General features: G+C 35.7%; 1 protein-coding gene across 4 annotated transcripts in view; it reads right to left on the bottom strand.

The window, feature by feature from the left end:
- The window catches only part of LOC111192138 (CD276 antigen-like), a 76,278-nt gene extending 62,593 nt beyond the window's left edge, over nucleotides 1–13,685 (bottom strand). The window contains exons 1-6 of one of the 4 annotated variants that reach the window (XR_002649823.2): nucleotides 13,643–13,682; nucleotides 8,753–8,794; nucleotides 5,691–6,056; nucleotides 4,459–4,737; nucleotides 3,480–3,751; nucleotides 1,001–1,389 (exon numbers count right to left, since the gene is read on the bottom strand). Coding sequence is in view for 2 of the 4 variants with exons in the window: in XM_049467545.1 (XP_049323502.1) it covers nucleotides 5,691–6,056; nucleotides 8,753–8,780 (394 nt within the window). In the remaining 2 variants the exon portion in view is untranslated. Of the gene's footprint in view, nucleotides 1–1,000; nucleotides 1,390–3,479; nucleotides 3,752–4,458; nucleotides 4,738–5,690; nucleotides 6,057–8,752; nucleotides 8,795–11,889; nucleotides 11,991–13,642 lie in introns of those variants that run through there. The other 3 variants (XR_007426031.1, XM_049467545.1, XM_049467546.1) reach the window with 3 other exon arrangements.
- Nucleotides 13,686–16,753: the final 3,068 nt, after the last annotated feature.

Genomic DNA, 16,753 nt, shown 5'->3' with positions numbered 1-16,753 from the left:
CAATAAAACATACATATTAAAATGGATGGAAATCAGCATTTTACAAGTTTTACAAAAAATAAAAAAATAAAAATAAAATAATAATACAATAACAGAACATTAACAGATAAAGATTCAAATATTAATAAAATACATACCTGGAAAACAACACGTAAATATTTTTTACTTCTGTCGTGGTGAAGTGGCTACTGCAGTTACTGCCAGCTGGTAAATAAATAAAAATATCTCTCATTAACAAAGAATAGAAAATGGAGGGAAAAACGGGGCCTCGTGTGAATCTCACCCAACTTTTAACAGAGGAGTGAGAAATAGTCATAAACAGTTACCTACGACCTAAAACAATCAATTCTTCACAAAAATAAGTTTTAATATGTTTTATTAACATAGTTAGAGCACAATTTTTAACCTAAAATATGTTTTTAATTATTATTTATTAAGAAAACTCGGAGCTCAGCACCTACCCCGCAGCACAGAGAATCAGATACTGCTGCTGAGGGATGGTGGCTCAGAAGGATCAAACCGCGTAACTGCAGTTCACCGCTTACCAGTAGGGGCCGCCAAAACTCCATTTTAGAACATTAAAGAGTCTAATTTTATGAAATTCATTTAAAACACAGGGATTTTCTTACTCTGTTACATGTACACAATTGTTTATGTACAATATTTACATTTTTACAAACAAAAACACATGCATGTAACCATTTAGACGTCCAGGTAAGTATTGTTTATAATATTACAATGTTAATACATTATTTTCTGTTTTCTTTTCACAGGTACCCCAGACCCCCCCTGTCCCAGGACACCCCTTGGTCTCTACCAAGACCTTAAGGACCCGGGTGGCTCGCAGGATCCAGGTAAGTACTCTGTTTGTTTAAAGAACATCTGTGTAGATAAAATGTCTCTTGGGTAGGTGGTGATGTGTTCAGGGCCCTGACATCATCACAGCCATAATTTTAAACCTGACAGTTGTTTTTTATATTGTATCAGAAATTAATAGAAATTCCAGAAAAAAAGTTTTATTTTTAATTATTTAAACGACAGTTTAAGTTTATTTAGGTAGAATTTTTACAGCAGACATCACAAAGCAGCTTTATGCCCTAGCTCCAAGTGAGCTAAACAAATAACAACAAAAGCATGAAAACTTTGAATAACTAATGGATGCACAGTAGTACTAATCATCACTCAGATTTAACCAATAATACCAGATAATAAATGTTAGAAATGTTAGATGAGAGAAAAAATTGGACGATTGGACAGTCTGATCAGGTACATGACTTGCACTTGCAGGCGGATCCATGGCTGTGGAGGCGGTCTGAAGGTGCAGCAGAACAATTACCCATTCAAAGCTGATTATACATAATCAACTCTGAGAGGAGGGTGCAGTTTAGCCTGGCAGAAATAAAAATACAGTTACATTCAGTGATGGTATAGTTACTTTGAAAAAGTAATCCGATTACTGAATACTCCTTTAAAAAGTAACTTTGGATTACTTGATTTTAAAAGTAATTAAGTTACTTTACAAGTTACTTTATTAGTTACTTTCAGCAACTGCAGACACCACCTCCCACCGCCTTAACATAAACTTTATAACCAGTTTTGCCAAAACTGCCTTTATTGGAAAATGCATTTTAACAGCAACAATGTATCTCTTGACACTTAATGTTAAACTATTTCCTGAGAAAAATATCTCTTGAATGAATTTAACATAAATAATTGTTTTTATAAAAAATAAAATAAGGTCTTTCTTGATTTCACTTAACATAAATACTTGTTTTTATAAAAAAAAATATAATATGAAGAAAGTCTTTCTTGACCTGATATATTTAAACACTTTAAATCTGAACATTGAACCTGTTGTTCTCAGCAGGGCAGCAAGGAGTGGTTTTACAAAACAAAACCGTGTATATGGTCTAGGCTGACATTATGTGTATTGTTATTTTGGCCTGGTTTTATTTTATAATCACCTGTTAAGAGTGAAACAGTGGAGTGGTGTGAGTAAACCAATGATTGTACCTCATTTAAGCTTCTCAATCCTCTTGTCAGAAAGTCTATTTCTTCTAAGCACTTGTCAGCACAGAGTGTACAACGAACGCTGATATTAGAACCTTTAGCTGTTAATAACTCAAAATAGTGGCTGTATTTCCAACTACAAAACGCGCTTCTCTCGCCTGCCTCCAGAGTCGTTTGTGTCGCTGCGTGTCCGAGACGCGTGTGATTGGCGGGGGCGGAGCGGAGTAATTGGGGAAGTGAGCGCGCGCGCGCGTGTGTGTGTGTGTGTGTGTGTGTGTGTGAGGATAAGTAACTTTAATCTGATTACTGGATTGGAAATAGTAACGCGTTAGATTACTCGTTACTGAAAAAAATGTCAGATTAGAGTAACGCGTTACTGACATCACTGGTTATCTATCTATCTATCTATCTATCTATCTATCTATCTATCTATCTATCTTACCTGTTTTATACTACTTTAGCAGGATTACAATTAATTAACATCTTAACCTGTTTATGATTATTTATTTTATTTTATTTTTGCATAGTTCAGTGTATCTTCTGTCAATGGTTTTAACAAAATGTTTAAACACTCTGTGCTACGTTATAGCTATTAACCAAAGTATTTAGACCATCTCAGCTTTGCAGTCACTGTTTGTCGTGAAAGTGGGTGCAATTATTGATAATACCAATTATAATTGTAATAACTACTGTTATTATCTATATTGTTTTCATTATTATTATTCAACTACTAATGGTCAACTACAACAGAAGAATGACATAGCATAGCCAAACATATGACTGTTTAACCTATTTAATTGTATATACATCAATTTCATCCCCAGTGTACCTGTTAAAAAGGAAAACATTTATTATTGCATTTAATTATGTTATTAAATTATTGTAGTTACAGGGGTAGGACAATGAAACTGAAACACCTGGTTTTAAACCACAATAATTTATTGTGGTGACAGACAGTTCTGGTGGAAACAGGAGAGTCGAGGTGCACATTGAATTCTGCCGTGATTTGAGCAGCCGTGGTTTTATGTTGTATGGATACAATCCGGGTGAGCACCCGAACATCCCTTTCAGACAGCTTCCTCTTACAGCGTCCACAGTTAATCCTGTTGGATGTGGTTGGTCCTTCTTGGTGGTATGCTGACATTACCCTGGATACCGTGGCTCTTGATACATCACAAAGACTTGCTGTCTTGGTCACAAATGCGCCAGTAAGACGTGCACCAACAATTTGTCCTCTTTTGAACTCTGGTAGGTCACCCATAATGTTGTGTGTATTGCAATATTTTGAGCTCTTACCCTGCTAATTGAATCTTCACACTCTGCTCTTACTGGTGCAATGTGCAATTAATGAAGATTCTGCTCTAATTTAGCCATGAAACCTCCCACACTAAAATGGCAGGTGTTTCAGTTTCATTGTCCAACCCCTGTAATGCAGCATGTGCCAGTTGTGTTTTATGAAGCTTTCTCACCTTTTTTTGTGATCCTTCTTGCTACTGTCAACACCGGCTTTAGTCAAAAGATGCTCAGACCAGGAACCTGTAAGGCTGCTTTGTGACAACTTCCATTGTAAAAATAATAATAAATCTAAACTGAAATGTATTGTTTTAGCCATGCTTTGCTTGCCATTAATGTGTTGCAAACAAAAGCCCAAAAAATGTAGCTAAGAACACTGTAGGAATTGTAGGAAAACTGATCAAAAGACAGGGCCTATTTTTATGAGCACCATTACTTACACAGCATCCTGTAAGAACAGAAAAAAAATAAAAATGAACATTATTCATCTATTCACAACCACATTAAACTGATATAAATCTCATTAGTAGGTGTGTTTAAAACTTTTATTAGATTTAAAAATAAGTACACATCAACTAATCAATCTAGCAGTCAGAATGTATTCTTGGTAAAATAAGATGCTATCAACAGACGTGCAGCACAGAAGAAGAACAAAGTGAGAGAGGACATCCTGGATATAGATTGTATTCAGAATGAGGTCTTATATAAATGTAAATGTACAGTATACATGTTATGACATTTTTTTTTATTTGCACACAAAAATGGGCAACTGCTACTTTATCCTATTGTGATAAATTAATTTTGTGATTAACAATGTCACGGCTGTCCAATGAAAAACAAGAATCTCCATGTTTTATTATTTTTTATTTTTAGTTTACTACATAATTGAAACATTCAAACTGTCCCTTACATTGTGTCACTATTTCTTGATGAATGGACCAATAGAAGTGATCCAAAATTACCTGAAATAATCTCTTTTTACGTTGTTTTCTATTGAATAGGCATGCATAATCCAGTGCTGGGTCACTTTGCCAATTTGACCACAAAACTCTCACATGCAGAGACGCAGTAATATTACATGGATGCAAAAGCTGAACATCAGATTAATGTTTATTAGACATCAGATGTCATTACAAATGGTGGAAACAGGCTTACCAGTCTGAGGGTGAAGTGTTACTTCTTTAATAAAATACTGAGCCAATGCTTTCAACTTCATCTCAACAGCTACAGTCTGTGTGCTGTTCAGGCTGAGCGTCAGGTTGCTTTTCACACTGTAGGTGTAGGTGTTGGTGTCAAGCTCCATGGTTGTGATGCTTGTCCCGATAGGAGACTTCCAAGAGACAGTGGCCTCAGGAAATCCATGGGATGCGGAAAGTGTAAACAGTATGACATCACAGTTGTAGTGAATCACCCATTTTGGGTCCTCATATGGAGCTGGGATTGGAGAGAAGGACTCATGTTAAACGCACTACAATATGGAACACTGAAATGTATGATGCTAATCAGGCAGTATTTACGTAAAAAGTAAGTCACATGGCTGAATGTTTTATGGTTTAAAAAAAATAACCTAGAAATGTGCATTGCCTGAAGGAAATACAGAATCATTGCCTGGCCTAAAGGTCTGCTTCCGTTAAAAACACCTTTTCTTGTTCTTTGTATAATACTATAGGTCTCTCTGAGTTGTATATGATGCTGCACAAACTCTTCCTCAACCTCCATTGTCTGCAGTAGCTAGTAAAAGAAAATATTCAGAAAAAAACGAGTTGATCAGGAAAAGCACATGGGTCTACGTCAACTTGTGAGTTCATGGCCTCGCCCACCTCAACTTGGGACTGCCCACAGACAGAGCAGACACTGTCTTGTTAGCTAAAGAGCTTACAGCTGTGTTTACACATTAGCTATCTTGTGTTTGGGAGAATAGCTGCTTAGCAACAGGGAGAGCAGCGCCTTAGCACCATGGCGGGCAGCCTCCACTCGCCCCACGGCATTGATAACATTACTTTTGGCTTCATGGCCGAGCGACGCTGAGATTGTGATGTTGAAGTTTAAGGGTTAACTTCTAGCACTTATACTAGGGTGACCAAAAGTCCGTATTTCCCGGGACATGTCCGTATTTCACGTCCCGGGTTTTTTTTTTTTTCAAAAAGTGAGGAAATGTCCTGGTTTTTAAATTACCTTCATTGGACTAGAGAGCAGTAGACAGCGTGACTGTCAGCATGGACCCCCCCCCCCACCCCCACACACAACGCTCCACCGCTTAACCCAGTCACCTCAGGTATTATGTCATTTCCAGCTCCGACCACTGACAGGAGGTAAATGGAATCCAGCAACAGATGTTAGATATACCTGTCAATCTAAGGTTATAACTTTTCTGCTTAAACTCCTACCTGCTACAGTCAGCTGCACATTGTGTTTAGTTGCTCCACGTTCATGGGTGACATCGCAGGTGTATTCTCCATCATGGTGCGGCCGGACATCCTTCAGTGCGAGTGATGCGTTTCCCTTCAGCACCTCCTTCATAAACAGGTGAGTCCGCTCCCTGTAAGCCTGTCCCTGCCTCTCTAGCTGATCTTTACCAAGGTAGAAGCTGTGGACCACCTTGTCTTGATGCTGCCAGTTAATGATTAGGTTGGTAATATTCTGGCTGTCAACTGCAGTGAACGTACAGGGGAGAATAGCATCATCTCCTGGTGCAGCTATTACAGACTCTTTTGATGAGATCTGATAGGGGTGCACTGGGAGCATGATTGCGCCTAAAAGTTAAAAATAAAGTGGATGTTAATTTACAGTTTCACTCATTTTATCGTTTTAGAAATGACTGTCACAGCCCCATATGTAAAACTATAAAGCAGATAAAATACGTGTAAAAAATTACAGTGTAACCTTTAAAAGGACATTTTTACTTTAGAGTTACATTCAGGTAAACTCTTTTTCTTAGTTTATCATAAAATCTCGCATAAGCTTAAATAAATGTAGACGAGTCTACCCTGCTGAAATACTATTCAGGACCAGTTTTTGTAGGTTGCAGATAAGAAAACTGGGGAGAAAACTGTACTGGTAATCTGTGTGGTAAACCAGTTTATGACCAGCATGGTGTATGTTACAGTTTATTTTGGTCTTGCTGGTCAACCAGCTCTTTCATCCTGGGCATTCAGCTTGGTATTGCTCAAACAGTATGGTCAAGCTTAGTCATACTGGTTGTCTAGGTTGGTCATACTTGTTGTTTAGCTAGTAGACCATCAAATTTAAACAAAAAAAAATTCTATGCTAATCAAGAGTTAACCAACTTAACTAAATTCATTAACTTAACCAGCTTCCCTAGCTCAAGCTGGCCATGCCACAGAGATGGGATTAAATGAAATAATTTTCATATGTGTACATACCTTACACTTTTGTTAATATTTTATTATCTTTTCATGGGACAACACTGCTGTGCCCTTAGAAAAAACGTAACACAGCCATTATTGTCTAAACTGCTGGCAACAAGAATGTGCACACCCCTAATTGAAAATGGACAAATTGTACCACAATTTTCCCTCCCCAGTGTCATGTAACTGCTTAGTGTTTCAAGGTCCCATGTGCAGAAGATTGCATACACCCTGAAATGGACCAAGACCATAGAGCAGTTTAACAGGACTAACCATGGTCGACCAAAGAATTTGAGTGCACATGCTCAGAGTCATGCCCAATGGTTGACTGCAACCAGCATTGCTGCAGAGCAAAGTAAAGGGGTGGGGGTGTGGTGTCAGCCTGTCAAAGATCATACGCCACACACTGTATGAAATTGGTCCTGGAGCAAAGCCTCTTCTAAAGGTGATGCACAAGAAAGCTCACAAACAGTTTGGTATGGACAAGCAGTCTAAGGACATGGATTTCGGGAACCATTTCCTATGATCTGATGAGACCAAGATAAACTTTTTTAGTTAAGATGGTGTCAGGCAGCAAACTGGTGAGGAGTATAAAAACATGTATGATGGTGGGAGTGTCGTGGTTTGGGGCTGAATATGTGCTGCTGGCCGTGGGGAGCTGCATGAAGACCAATATGTACTGTGACATACTGAAGCAGAGCATGAACCTCTCCCTTCAGAAACTGCTCTCCAGGGTAGTTTTCCACCATGATAACAACCCCAAACACACCTCCAAGATGACCACTGCATTGCTAAAGAAACTGAGGATAAAGGACTGGACTGGCCAAGCATGTCTCCAGACCTAAACCCTGTTGATCACCTCTGGGGCATCCTTAAACGATAGGTGCAGGAGCGCAAAGTCTCTAACATCCACCAGTTCCGTCATAATGAGAAGGTGGAACAGGTTTAGACATTAAATGGCAGTGTTTGAGTTATTTTGAGGACACAGCCAATTTATACTCTTATACAAGCTGTAAACTGACTATATTGTATCAAAGTGTCATATATTCAGTGTTGTCCCTTGAAAAGATATAAAAAAAAATTTACAAAAAGGGGAGTACTCACTTGTGTGTATTATTGTGATAAACAATATTGTCGACATTTATGTAAATTTTTTACTACATAATTTGATAATTTGAAGTGGATATTTAGACGCAATATGGACGTAGTTTAGTGGATATTTGGACGGCAAAAAGTGGTTTTGGTACCTCCCAAAATTTTCGGAATAGACGGCGACTAATATGGACGTAATTTAGTGGATATTTAGACGCAGTACAGACGTGTTTTAGTGGATATTTGGAAGGCACGTACAGGTGGACGTCGACGTCCATAAAAATATTTTTTGCCGCCTCCTCCTCCTCCCGGTCTGGTCCAGCACATGGAGGAGTATGTTCTGCTGCTGCACCATCACTGCAAGGAATCTGTGGTCCATGGTTGTGTAGAAGAGAATAGATGTGCTCTCTTGTAGCTCAAGAAGAAATGATGATTCACTAGAAAAAACAACCATATGTAGTTGGAAAGAGTGGAAGTCGACGTACAAATTTGGAAGTCGGCGTCCAACTTCAATTTAGACGGAATATGGACGTAATTTGGACACAGTGCGTCTATATTTTGGACGCAGCGCGTTCACTCAGTGGACGCAGTGTTTTCTGATAAATTTGGACGTACTTTAGTGGATATTTAGACGCAATTGCAGTGGGACAGGGCCTTTACACAAATTTCTTGTTGAATGAGCTAATAATAAAAAAAATCGCATTTTTTTTTTTACATTGACCATTGAAAGTTAAGAAGGGGTTTATCTCTTGCCTGTAAAGAAATACGTTTTGACATAACTTATGATATAATAAATAACAAATAGCAGACTCACATTTTGTCACAAAAGGGAAAAATTCTGATGTTTTGCGTGGACAATAGCAAACACAAAAACATATTATGATTCTTATACAAACACATAGCATTTTATTTTTAAAAGCATTTTTAAAAATATTAAAAGGTTCAGATCAATAAAAGGTGACATTTTTATAACATAAAGCTTATCTTACCACTGAGTATCCAAAACATAATCGTCATGGTACATATTCACCCTGTAAGAGAAAAGTATAGAAATAAATATTGTGTAATTAGTACTTAAATTACTTAATTACCAGAAACTGATGCCAAGAAGTACTAGGCCCACAAGACCTTTCCTATTCTAGTTATTTTTGTTAACCTATTTTTGTCAGTATTTCATGATGTATTTTTGGACACTTTTATTTTGGAGTTTCGAGTGAATTTAGAAGTAGACTTTTATTTTAAAATATGTGGTTTCACTCTCCTCTCAGTTCCTGTTAAATCTCACGGAGAAGATGTGGGTATCTTTGTGCTCCTCGTAAAATATTGTTTTAAAGTTGTTTACGTACTTATAATACATCTTTTTGTAAGTTGACATGTATTTTAGTACTGAAAGTAAGATATTTAGTGTTATTATGCAGTGTTTTCTGTGTAGAAAGTGTTTTTAATCCGTGCTGAAGACTTGAATAGCTTCGTGTGTGGGTGGGAGGGAGGGGTGCGGTTGAGAGAGAGAGAGAGAAATAGAAAGAGAAAGATAGATAGATATTCCACTCCATGCTGTCTTTTTGCCACTCATTTCATGCACAGGTAGGTTAATGCAATACTTTCTCATTAATTGCAAGAGTTGTACTGTTCATTTCTACTAAGATTTGTTTTTGTTTGATAAAACTGTTAAAATAAATGCCCTATTTAGAAGCCTCTTTTGAGAATTTATTTTTATAGATTGAAGTAGCCTATTTCGGATAAATGTTTGTTTTTATAACATACTATTAAATATTTGTAATGTAATAATTTTATTGTTTTATAAGTTGATAAATTTATGTTTTTATAAATGGTATTTCCTATTTAATAGGCTACTGCAGTTGTGAATCTGTAACATAACCAAAAAATACAAAATAATACAAAAATAATTAAAAAGAATTGTATAAAATATGAAAACAATTTTTATTATATAAATCTTTGGTAAACAAAAGAGACTTGTGTTTTAAACTCATGTTGGAGGAGTGTTAATGTGCTGTAGCAGCAAAAAGTTAGTATTTGTGTGTGCTTTTACTTTGGACTACAATTCCCAGCACCATTATTACTATGTAGCCCTCCCTCCGCGGCTCCCGTAGCTCCAGAGTACCTTGTATGCAGCGCAGGAGGTAAGCAGAGCAAAGAAGCTCCGTAAGAAAAAAGAGTGTGTAAGAGAATATATGTATATTTAAGAGAAGTTAATGGCAAAATTAGGTTTTATGTCAGTTCTAGTCACACTACTGTGTATTTTTAGCAGGGATTGAAGCATATTTTGCTTAATAATAATTATCATTATTAATAATTATTTCTGCCCCGGTTGGGTTGTCAGCACTGAGTTACAGCCGTTTTGGCGCCAAAACACTAGGTTAGAGTGTAAGCCTGAAAATGTATGTTCATATCCTACATTTTCTTTTGTTTCTTATTTTATAGTTTTATATGCTGTTGCAGACACTAAATAATCAGCTGGGATTATTTTTTCGTGTATGTGCAGGTATGTTGTTGGCTGTTTATTAAGTACATGTTCTGTCCTGTTTTTATAAATAGCTCTGGAAAAAAATAAGACCACATAAATTAATGAGTTTCTTTAATTTTACCAAATTAAAAACCTCTGGAACATAAAGAGGAAAATGGATGATCAAAAGCCATCAAACCAGGCTGAACTGCTTGAATTTTTACACCAGGAGTGGCATAAAGTTATCCTAAAGCAGTGTGTAAGACTGGTGGAGGAGAACATGCCAAGATGCATGAAAACTGGTTAAAAAAACAGGGTTATTCCAGCAAATATTGATTTCTGAACTCTTAAAACTTTATGAATGTGAACTTGTTTTCTTTGTATTATTTGAGGCTTAAAAGCTCTGCATCTTTTTTGTTAATTCAGCCATTTATCATTTTCTGCAAATAAATGTTCTAAATGACATTTTGATTTGGAATTTGGGAGAAATGTCCGCAGAGAATAAAACAAGTGGTCTCTTAATTTTGCTATATATTTTTTCTTATATATATTCTCATATACGTTCATACGGTCATAAGAACCCTGGAAAAATAATGCAATTAGCAATTTCCAGGCCTGGATAAATGGAAAAATAAAACATTCCCAGAAAGTTTTGGAAAAGTCATGGAAATTTGGTCTTCAGTTTATCGATGGAGAAAATCTATTTTACATCAGCACAGAGATCAGTTCAGTAATTTATGCAACGGAGCTGTCAGGATCTGACACATTTTATGATTCATTTTAGATAATACTACTAATATAATCAGTTTTAATTATAGTTTTAGTTGATTTTTGGTTATATCGTCCATGTCTGTACTGATGTTTAAAAATCGTATGGCCATTAAATATTGCATTGAAGGCATGGAAATTTATTGGTTAAAAAGTGTATAATGATTTATGTATGTAATATGATTTGTGTATGTATAGCGCTCCAGAGGAGCTTGCATGTAGCGCAGGAGATTTATATGCAGTTGCACATGCTAAATAAACGTCTGGCATATTTTTTTGTGTATGTGCAGACTGAAATAAAGACTAGAGGAGAGAACGAGACAACCTGCTCCCCGGAGTCTTTTTTAAATCATTACATGAGGTTCAACTGGCATACTAGGGCGGTAGACCAGTCCTAGTATGACACATCAGTCTGTAGTTTTCGGATGCCCCTATTTGGTGTCCTTGGTCTAAGCTGAATTTCACAATGGGCTTTTCAATAATAAAATTTTTGATCACATTGTTTGGTAGATATGTTCAGAACCCTGTATGTTTTTATAGTTTTATTCATATGGTTCTTCTGAACATTTAAAACATTAGGTTAAACGTTAGAAATGCATATCATCATATGGAATCGAATTAGAGTTGGGTAACTTAGCCCTACCCAATGGTGCTCTTAGTATTTGACAGTTTATTATTGAAGATGTGTCAGCATTGTTTTGTTTTTTTTGTTTTTTATATCAAACCACAAGTTTTTTATAATTTACTTTACATAAGATGCAGACCTACTATAATCAGTTTTGACATGGATTTTTAGGTTGCAGCTAAGGCATGAAAAAGTTTTAAAAGTGTATGAGCCTTGTATCAGCTACTGCAAAGCCTGATCCATGAGTGAATGCATGGGCCATGCTTTACCAGAAGAGGAAAGTAGTCAGAAGTGGATTATCCCTGGAGGAAGGCAAGAAATCCATCAACGTTTGGGATTTATGTGAAATCATCTTCAAAAATGCCTCCCTGCAGCATAAAGTAAAGCAATAAACATTTTAAATATTCATTGTCTGTAAGAAAATTACTCCTGCTGTTGTGCATCAGTCTGTAGTTTTCAGATGCCCATATTTGGTGCTTCTTGTCTAAACTCAAATTACACAGTGGGATTATCAATAATTGCCTTTATCACATTGTGTGCTTAATAAATATATTTAGAACCTTGTAGGTTTTATAGTTTTATTTATAGGGTTCTGAACATATTTATTTACCACAAAATGTGATTAATAAGGCAATTATGGAAAAGCCCATTCATTCAGACCATGTGGCCTATGCTCAGTTTGCGATAAATCTCACTGAGAAAAACTGCTTGTGTGTAAAAGAAAGACAGAATTTATTTTTCACTCATTTCATGCACATGGAGAGAGAATAAAGTTCCCAATATGTAGAAGAGCGTGTCCAGTTTTGCCTTTCTTCATGATGTCAGACTGAATGCCTGTTGGACTATGGAAGAGTGAGAGAGGGGGAGAGAGTTTGTGTGTGTTTGAAGTGGGGGATTGTGTTAATAATAAACATAATTAGCTGTGCTGTATCTCTACATTGTTGTTGTGTTCATTAAAAAAAGAAGACAAGGCAAATGTCTATAGATTTACAAACAGGCAAATTACTACATCTCTATTTTAGTTTTCATGATATTAGTCTAGGAATGTGAGGCACCAGTGTAGTATTTAAGATTTTCTCATTGGCTCTAAAAGCATTTTTTCTTTAAATTTTTGCCAAGATATTCACAAATATAATGTAATAAAAAGCCCCTGTGATGGAAAAAAATGTGCAACAAATAATAAAGCAAGTATGCTTTTTTTTGTTTTAATTATTTGTAATTTACTGTAAAATTAACTGGGGTAAGAGAGCACAACTGAAAACATGCTTTTCAGGGTCCAAACAGTCGAAAAAACTGAAAAAGTCATGGAATTCGAAAAGAGGGAGATGGTGTGAGTATGTTAATAACTGCACAGAATCTTACCACTTATTTTATCACGTACCTAAAAAATATATATATATTAAATTATAAGGAAATGGGAAATGCCATATATTTAGAAACAGACAAATTACTACCAACTCTTTTTTTTTTGTTAGTTTTCATGACCGTAGTCTGAAACACATCAGTTTAGTTTTGTTTACTAATATTTTCTTTTAAGTTACTTTAAAACACCCTCTAAAATTTCTACTCTAAAATCTTTCTCTGCTCTACACATATTTAATTGCTTTCACATGATTCTACTCTTTGATAGGTAATGTACATATTAAAAGTATAATGTTAAATAGGTCTATTGCCATTATATTCACAAATGTAGTACTGTAATGTATATCCTATTTTTTGATCTGACCATATGAATCCAGCAATCACATAGACTTGGAACAAGTATGTGGAAATATAAACACCAGCAGACGTGGAGAGATTGTGCATAGAGTAAGAAAATAGTTGTAGCAATGTTAAAAAACTTTGTAATAAAAGTACATCTTTATGTAATAAAAAAGTCTGTCCAAAAACAATATCTTTTTATTTTTGTGCCATTTTAAAAAGTAGAAAAACAGTTTGTTGCTTTAAAATATCTATTATTTTCTAAATTCCTGAGCTGTAATGATACAGCAAAATGAAAAATGCAATTGCTGCCACGCTTACCTCTAACCGCGTGTTCCTTAAAAAAGGTTAATATTATGCGCGACGCTGTCATTTAACTGCGACTACACAAACTCCGCCCTCTCCGTCATATCTATGGCGACATAAAACAAAATTAAATCTATGGCGCCATCTACAGCTGCAGGTTACAACGGTGCTCTATGGCAGTGGTTCCCAACCTTTTTCTTCAGGGACCCATATTTTTACCATTGTAAGCTTTGGTGACCCAACATACCCCCCCCCCCCCCCCCCCCCCCCCCCAAAATGTAAAAGATGTAAGTATATAATTGGGTTGGGGTACAAAAGGAAAAATTGATACATAAAACATAAGGAATTTTTATCTTATGAAGAAAAAAATAATTAGATCAATAAAATAATACAACTATTTAAAATGAATAAAAAATAATTTATATAAAATAAAAACAAACAAACAAAAAAAAGAATAATATCAGTTTCAAATCAGTAAAACAGCTCACCAAAACCTCAACCTGTCCAAATATTGGACAATAATTGATTAACTTTACAGGCCCTCACTCATTTTCATTTATTTAACTAAATTGAGTTTTATATTCTTATATTATTATATTATTATATTCAGCCTCGCGCTGAATTCAGCTCCGCGCTGCCGGAGAGAGCGCCCGCGCGCGCGCCAGAGAGAGAGAGAGAGACAGAGAGAGCGCAGCGCAGCGCGGCGAATTTTGCTTACCCTAGACTATATATAGTATTAAAATTAAACCCCTTAAAATCAAGAGGGCTTCGCGACCCATCGTGGATTTTTGGCGACCCATAGGTTGGGTCGCGACCCATAGGTTGGGAACCACTGCTCTATGGTATTGACAGCTACCGTCCAGACAAAAGCAGGCATGGCAGTATTTACATTAAATTCCTATTATATTATGAATGAAATTTGTTAAGAAGAGCTAGCTGAAGCCACTGTGTTGCATCTGGTTAAAATGCTGGATATGATGTACTCCGAAAAAAGTATTTATTGGAGCAGATTAAGTATGTTATATACAGAATAGATGAATGCAATTCGATTGTGTGAGTGTGTGATTCTGAAACAACAGATATAAAAGTAATACTTACTACTTGAAACACATCACTGACTAAAATTTGCAACACTAACATCTGAACAAAGATACACACTTCTTTGAGGTATTATCTGGTAATAATAATAGGCAGATCAGAAACAGCTAGAAGCTATACAGAGCTATACAAAAAGCTAATCAGTTAACATAGCATGTATATTCTTAAAAGTACACCTTCAACTTGGAAAGTAATACTTACAATCTACACTTTATGAAATAAAACTTTGCTAAGCTGTCCACCGTCCACTATCTCCACTGTTCCTCAAAAGAAGTCGTCTCTACCCCGTTTTGTAAGCAAGCCCCCAACTGTGGCCCCTCAGTCTCAGCATCCCCAGACTCGCGCTCTGACTGGCTAAACAAGCGTTGCATGCATATATATATGGAGGAGCTGAAGATAGTCTTTGGGCCAACTCTTGGCTCTTTGTCACAGAAATTACTATTGTATTATAAATCAAAACGAACCCGTTGCATCTTTAATTAGGTGTATTCTAAAAAAATAAAATAAACAGCAATTATGTGCACCCAAAACAGAAAACAAAATAAAGTAATAAAATAGAAATAAATAAGTAAATTCTGAAATCTGAACATGCAATTGAATTAAGAACTGCAAACTATGGAAAACTGCAAATCATGCAAAATAAAAAGTAATCAAATTTAGTACTTAAAGAGCAATAGCATGTAAAATTAAGTAAAAGCAGCAGAAGCAGAAGTGTTTGGGCTGTGGGAGCAACCCAGAGTACCCGGAGGAAACCCACTCATGTACATGCAGACTCCACATAGAACGGCCAGTACACCACCATGCCGCCTCAGCAGCAAAATAAGCAAACAAATTTAAACACCATACAAATTAACCTGAACAGTTAACTTTCAATATGTTTAAACATATAAGTTCAACATTTATTAAATTACCTGAAAAAAAATCAAAAATCCTGTAAAATATATTTTAAATCGTCTTTAATTTTAAGATAAGCAATTTGTTTAGCAGAGAAAAAAATGCCATCTTACTTTGCACGTTACTAATATATCACACTTTCGGATGAATGGGTCATTGTTGAGCCATGTGTGTGCATTTTAAATAGTAATTAAAAAAATGTTGTTCCTCAAGTAATAATATATATATATTTTTAATAATGATCAGTGTTAGTAAGAAGCAACATATTTAAATGACACTTGGAATTTTCTATCATAAAATAAATTGGTTTAAAAAGAAACTCCATGAAATATTAAAAAAGCTGGGAAATATATGCAGGGGATTTTTGACCCATGTTGTGCCTTAGAGGGGGTGTGTATATGTTGCGCATTAAAGGGTTAAGTTGTCAATGCTTGGCTGAATTGAAAATAAATGTATTCCATAGTGAAAAAAAAAAAAAACTAAAAGAACACTTTAATATTTGTTGATATACCTTTTACACGTTGGTATGTTGTGATTTAATCATAAAAAATGAAGTGTATAGCTGCAGCCTCGGAGACTGCAGTTTTAGGACCGCAGTTCTAGGACCCTGTGTGTTCGCTAGACAGCCACCTAAAAAAATGGTCGTGGACAGGACACGATGGATTACAGTCGGAATGTGAATCAAGTTACCGCCTAAATTAAATGTATTAAAATATTCAGATGTTTTGAATTAGACATCAATGTAATCTACACAGATTGTGACTGTATACGTAACACTAGCCTAAAAAGCATTACAAGCAGCTAACATTACGTGTTAACTTCTAGCTTGCTTCAAAACATCTAATAGCCTGTTAGTTATATTTTTAGTTATATATAAAAGATGACAAAGAATGTCTGTATCATATGTTCACTACGTTTCAGTACATTAAATCAATGTAACGTTAGCCTACTGTATTGGGTGTTAAATACTTATTTATTAAATAATGTTGTACCATAAAGTTAAGTTAATAAGCTTGAACAATACGTGTTGTTATTTGTAATAGTAATTTTATGAAAAATTTCAATTTTACTGATTATCCTGTCTGCTGTTCAAGATGCATGTAACAATTAGGTTATGTTTGTACCATCTTCAAT

This window comes from Astyanax mexicanus, chromosome 1, assembly GCF_023375975.1.
Source record: "Astyanax mexicanus isolate ESR-SI-001 chromosome 1, AstMex3_surface, whole genome shotgun sequence".
In the NCBI taxonomy this organism is placed as follows: Eukaryota; Metazoa; Chordata; class Actinopteri; order Characiformes; family Acestrorhamphidae; genus Astyanax; species Astyanax mexicanus.
Note: the sequence above shows the minus strand (reverse complement) of the source record. Positions and strands in the feature narration are given on the sequence as shown.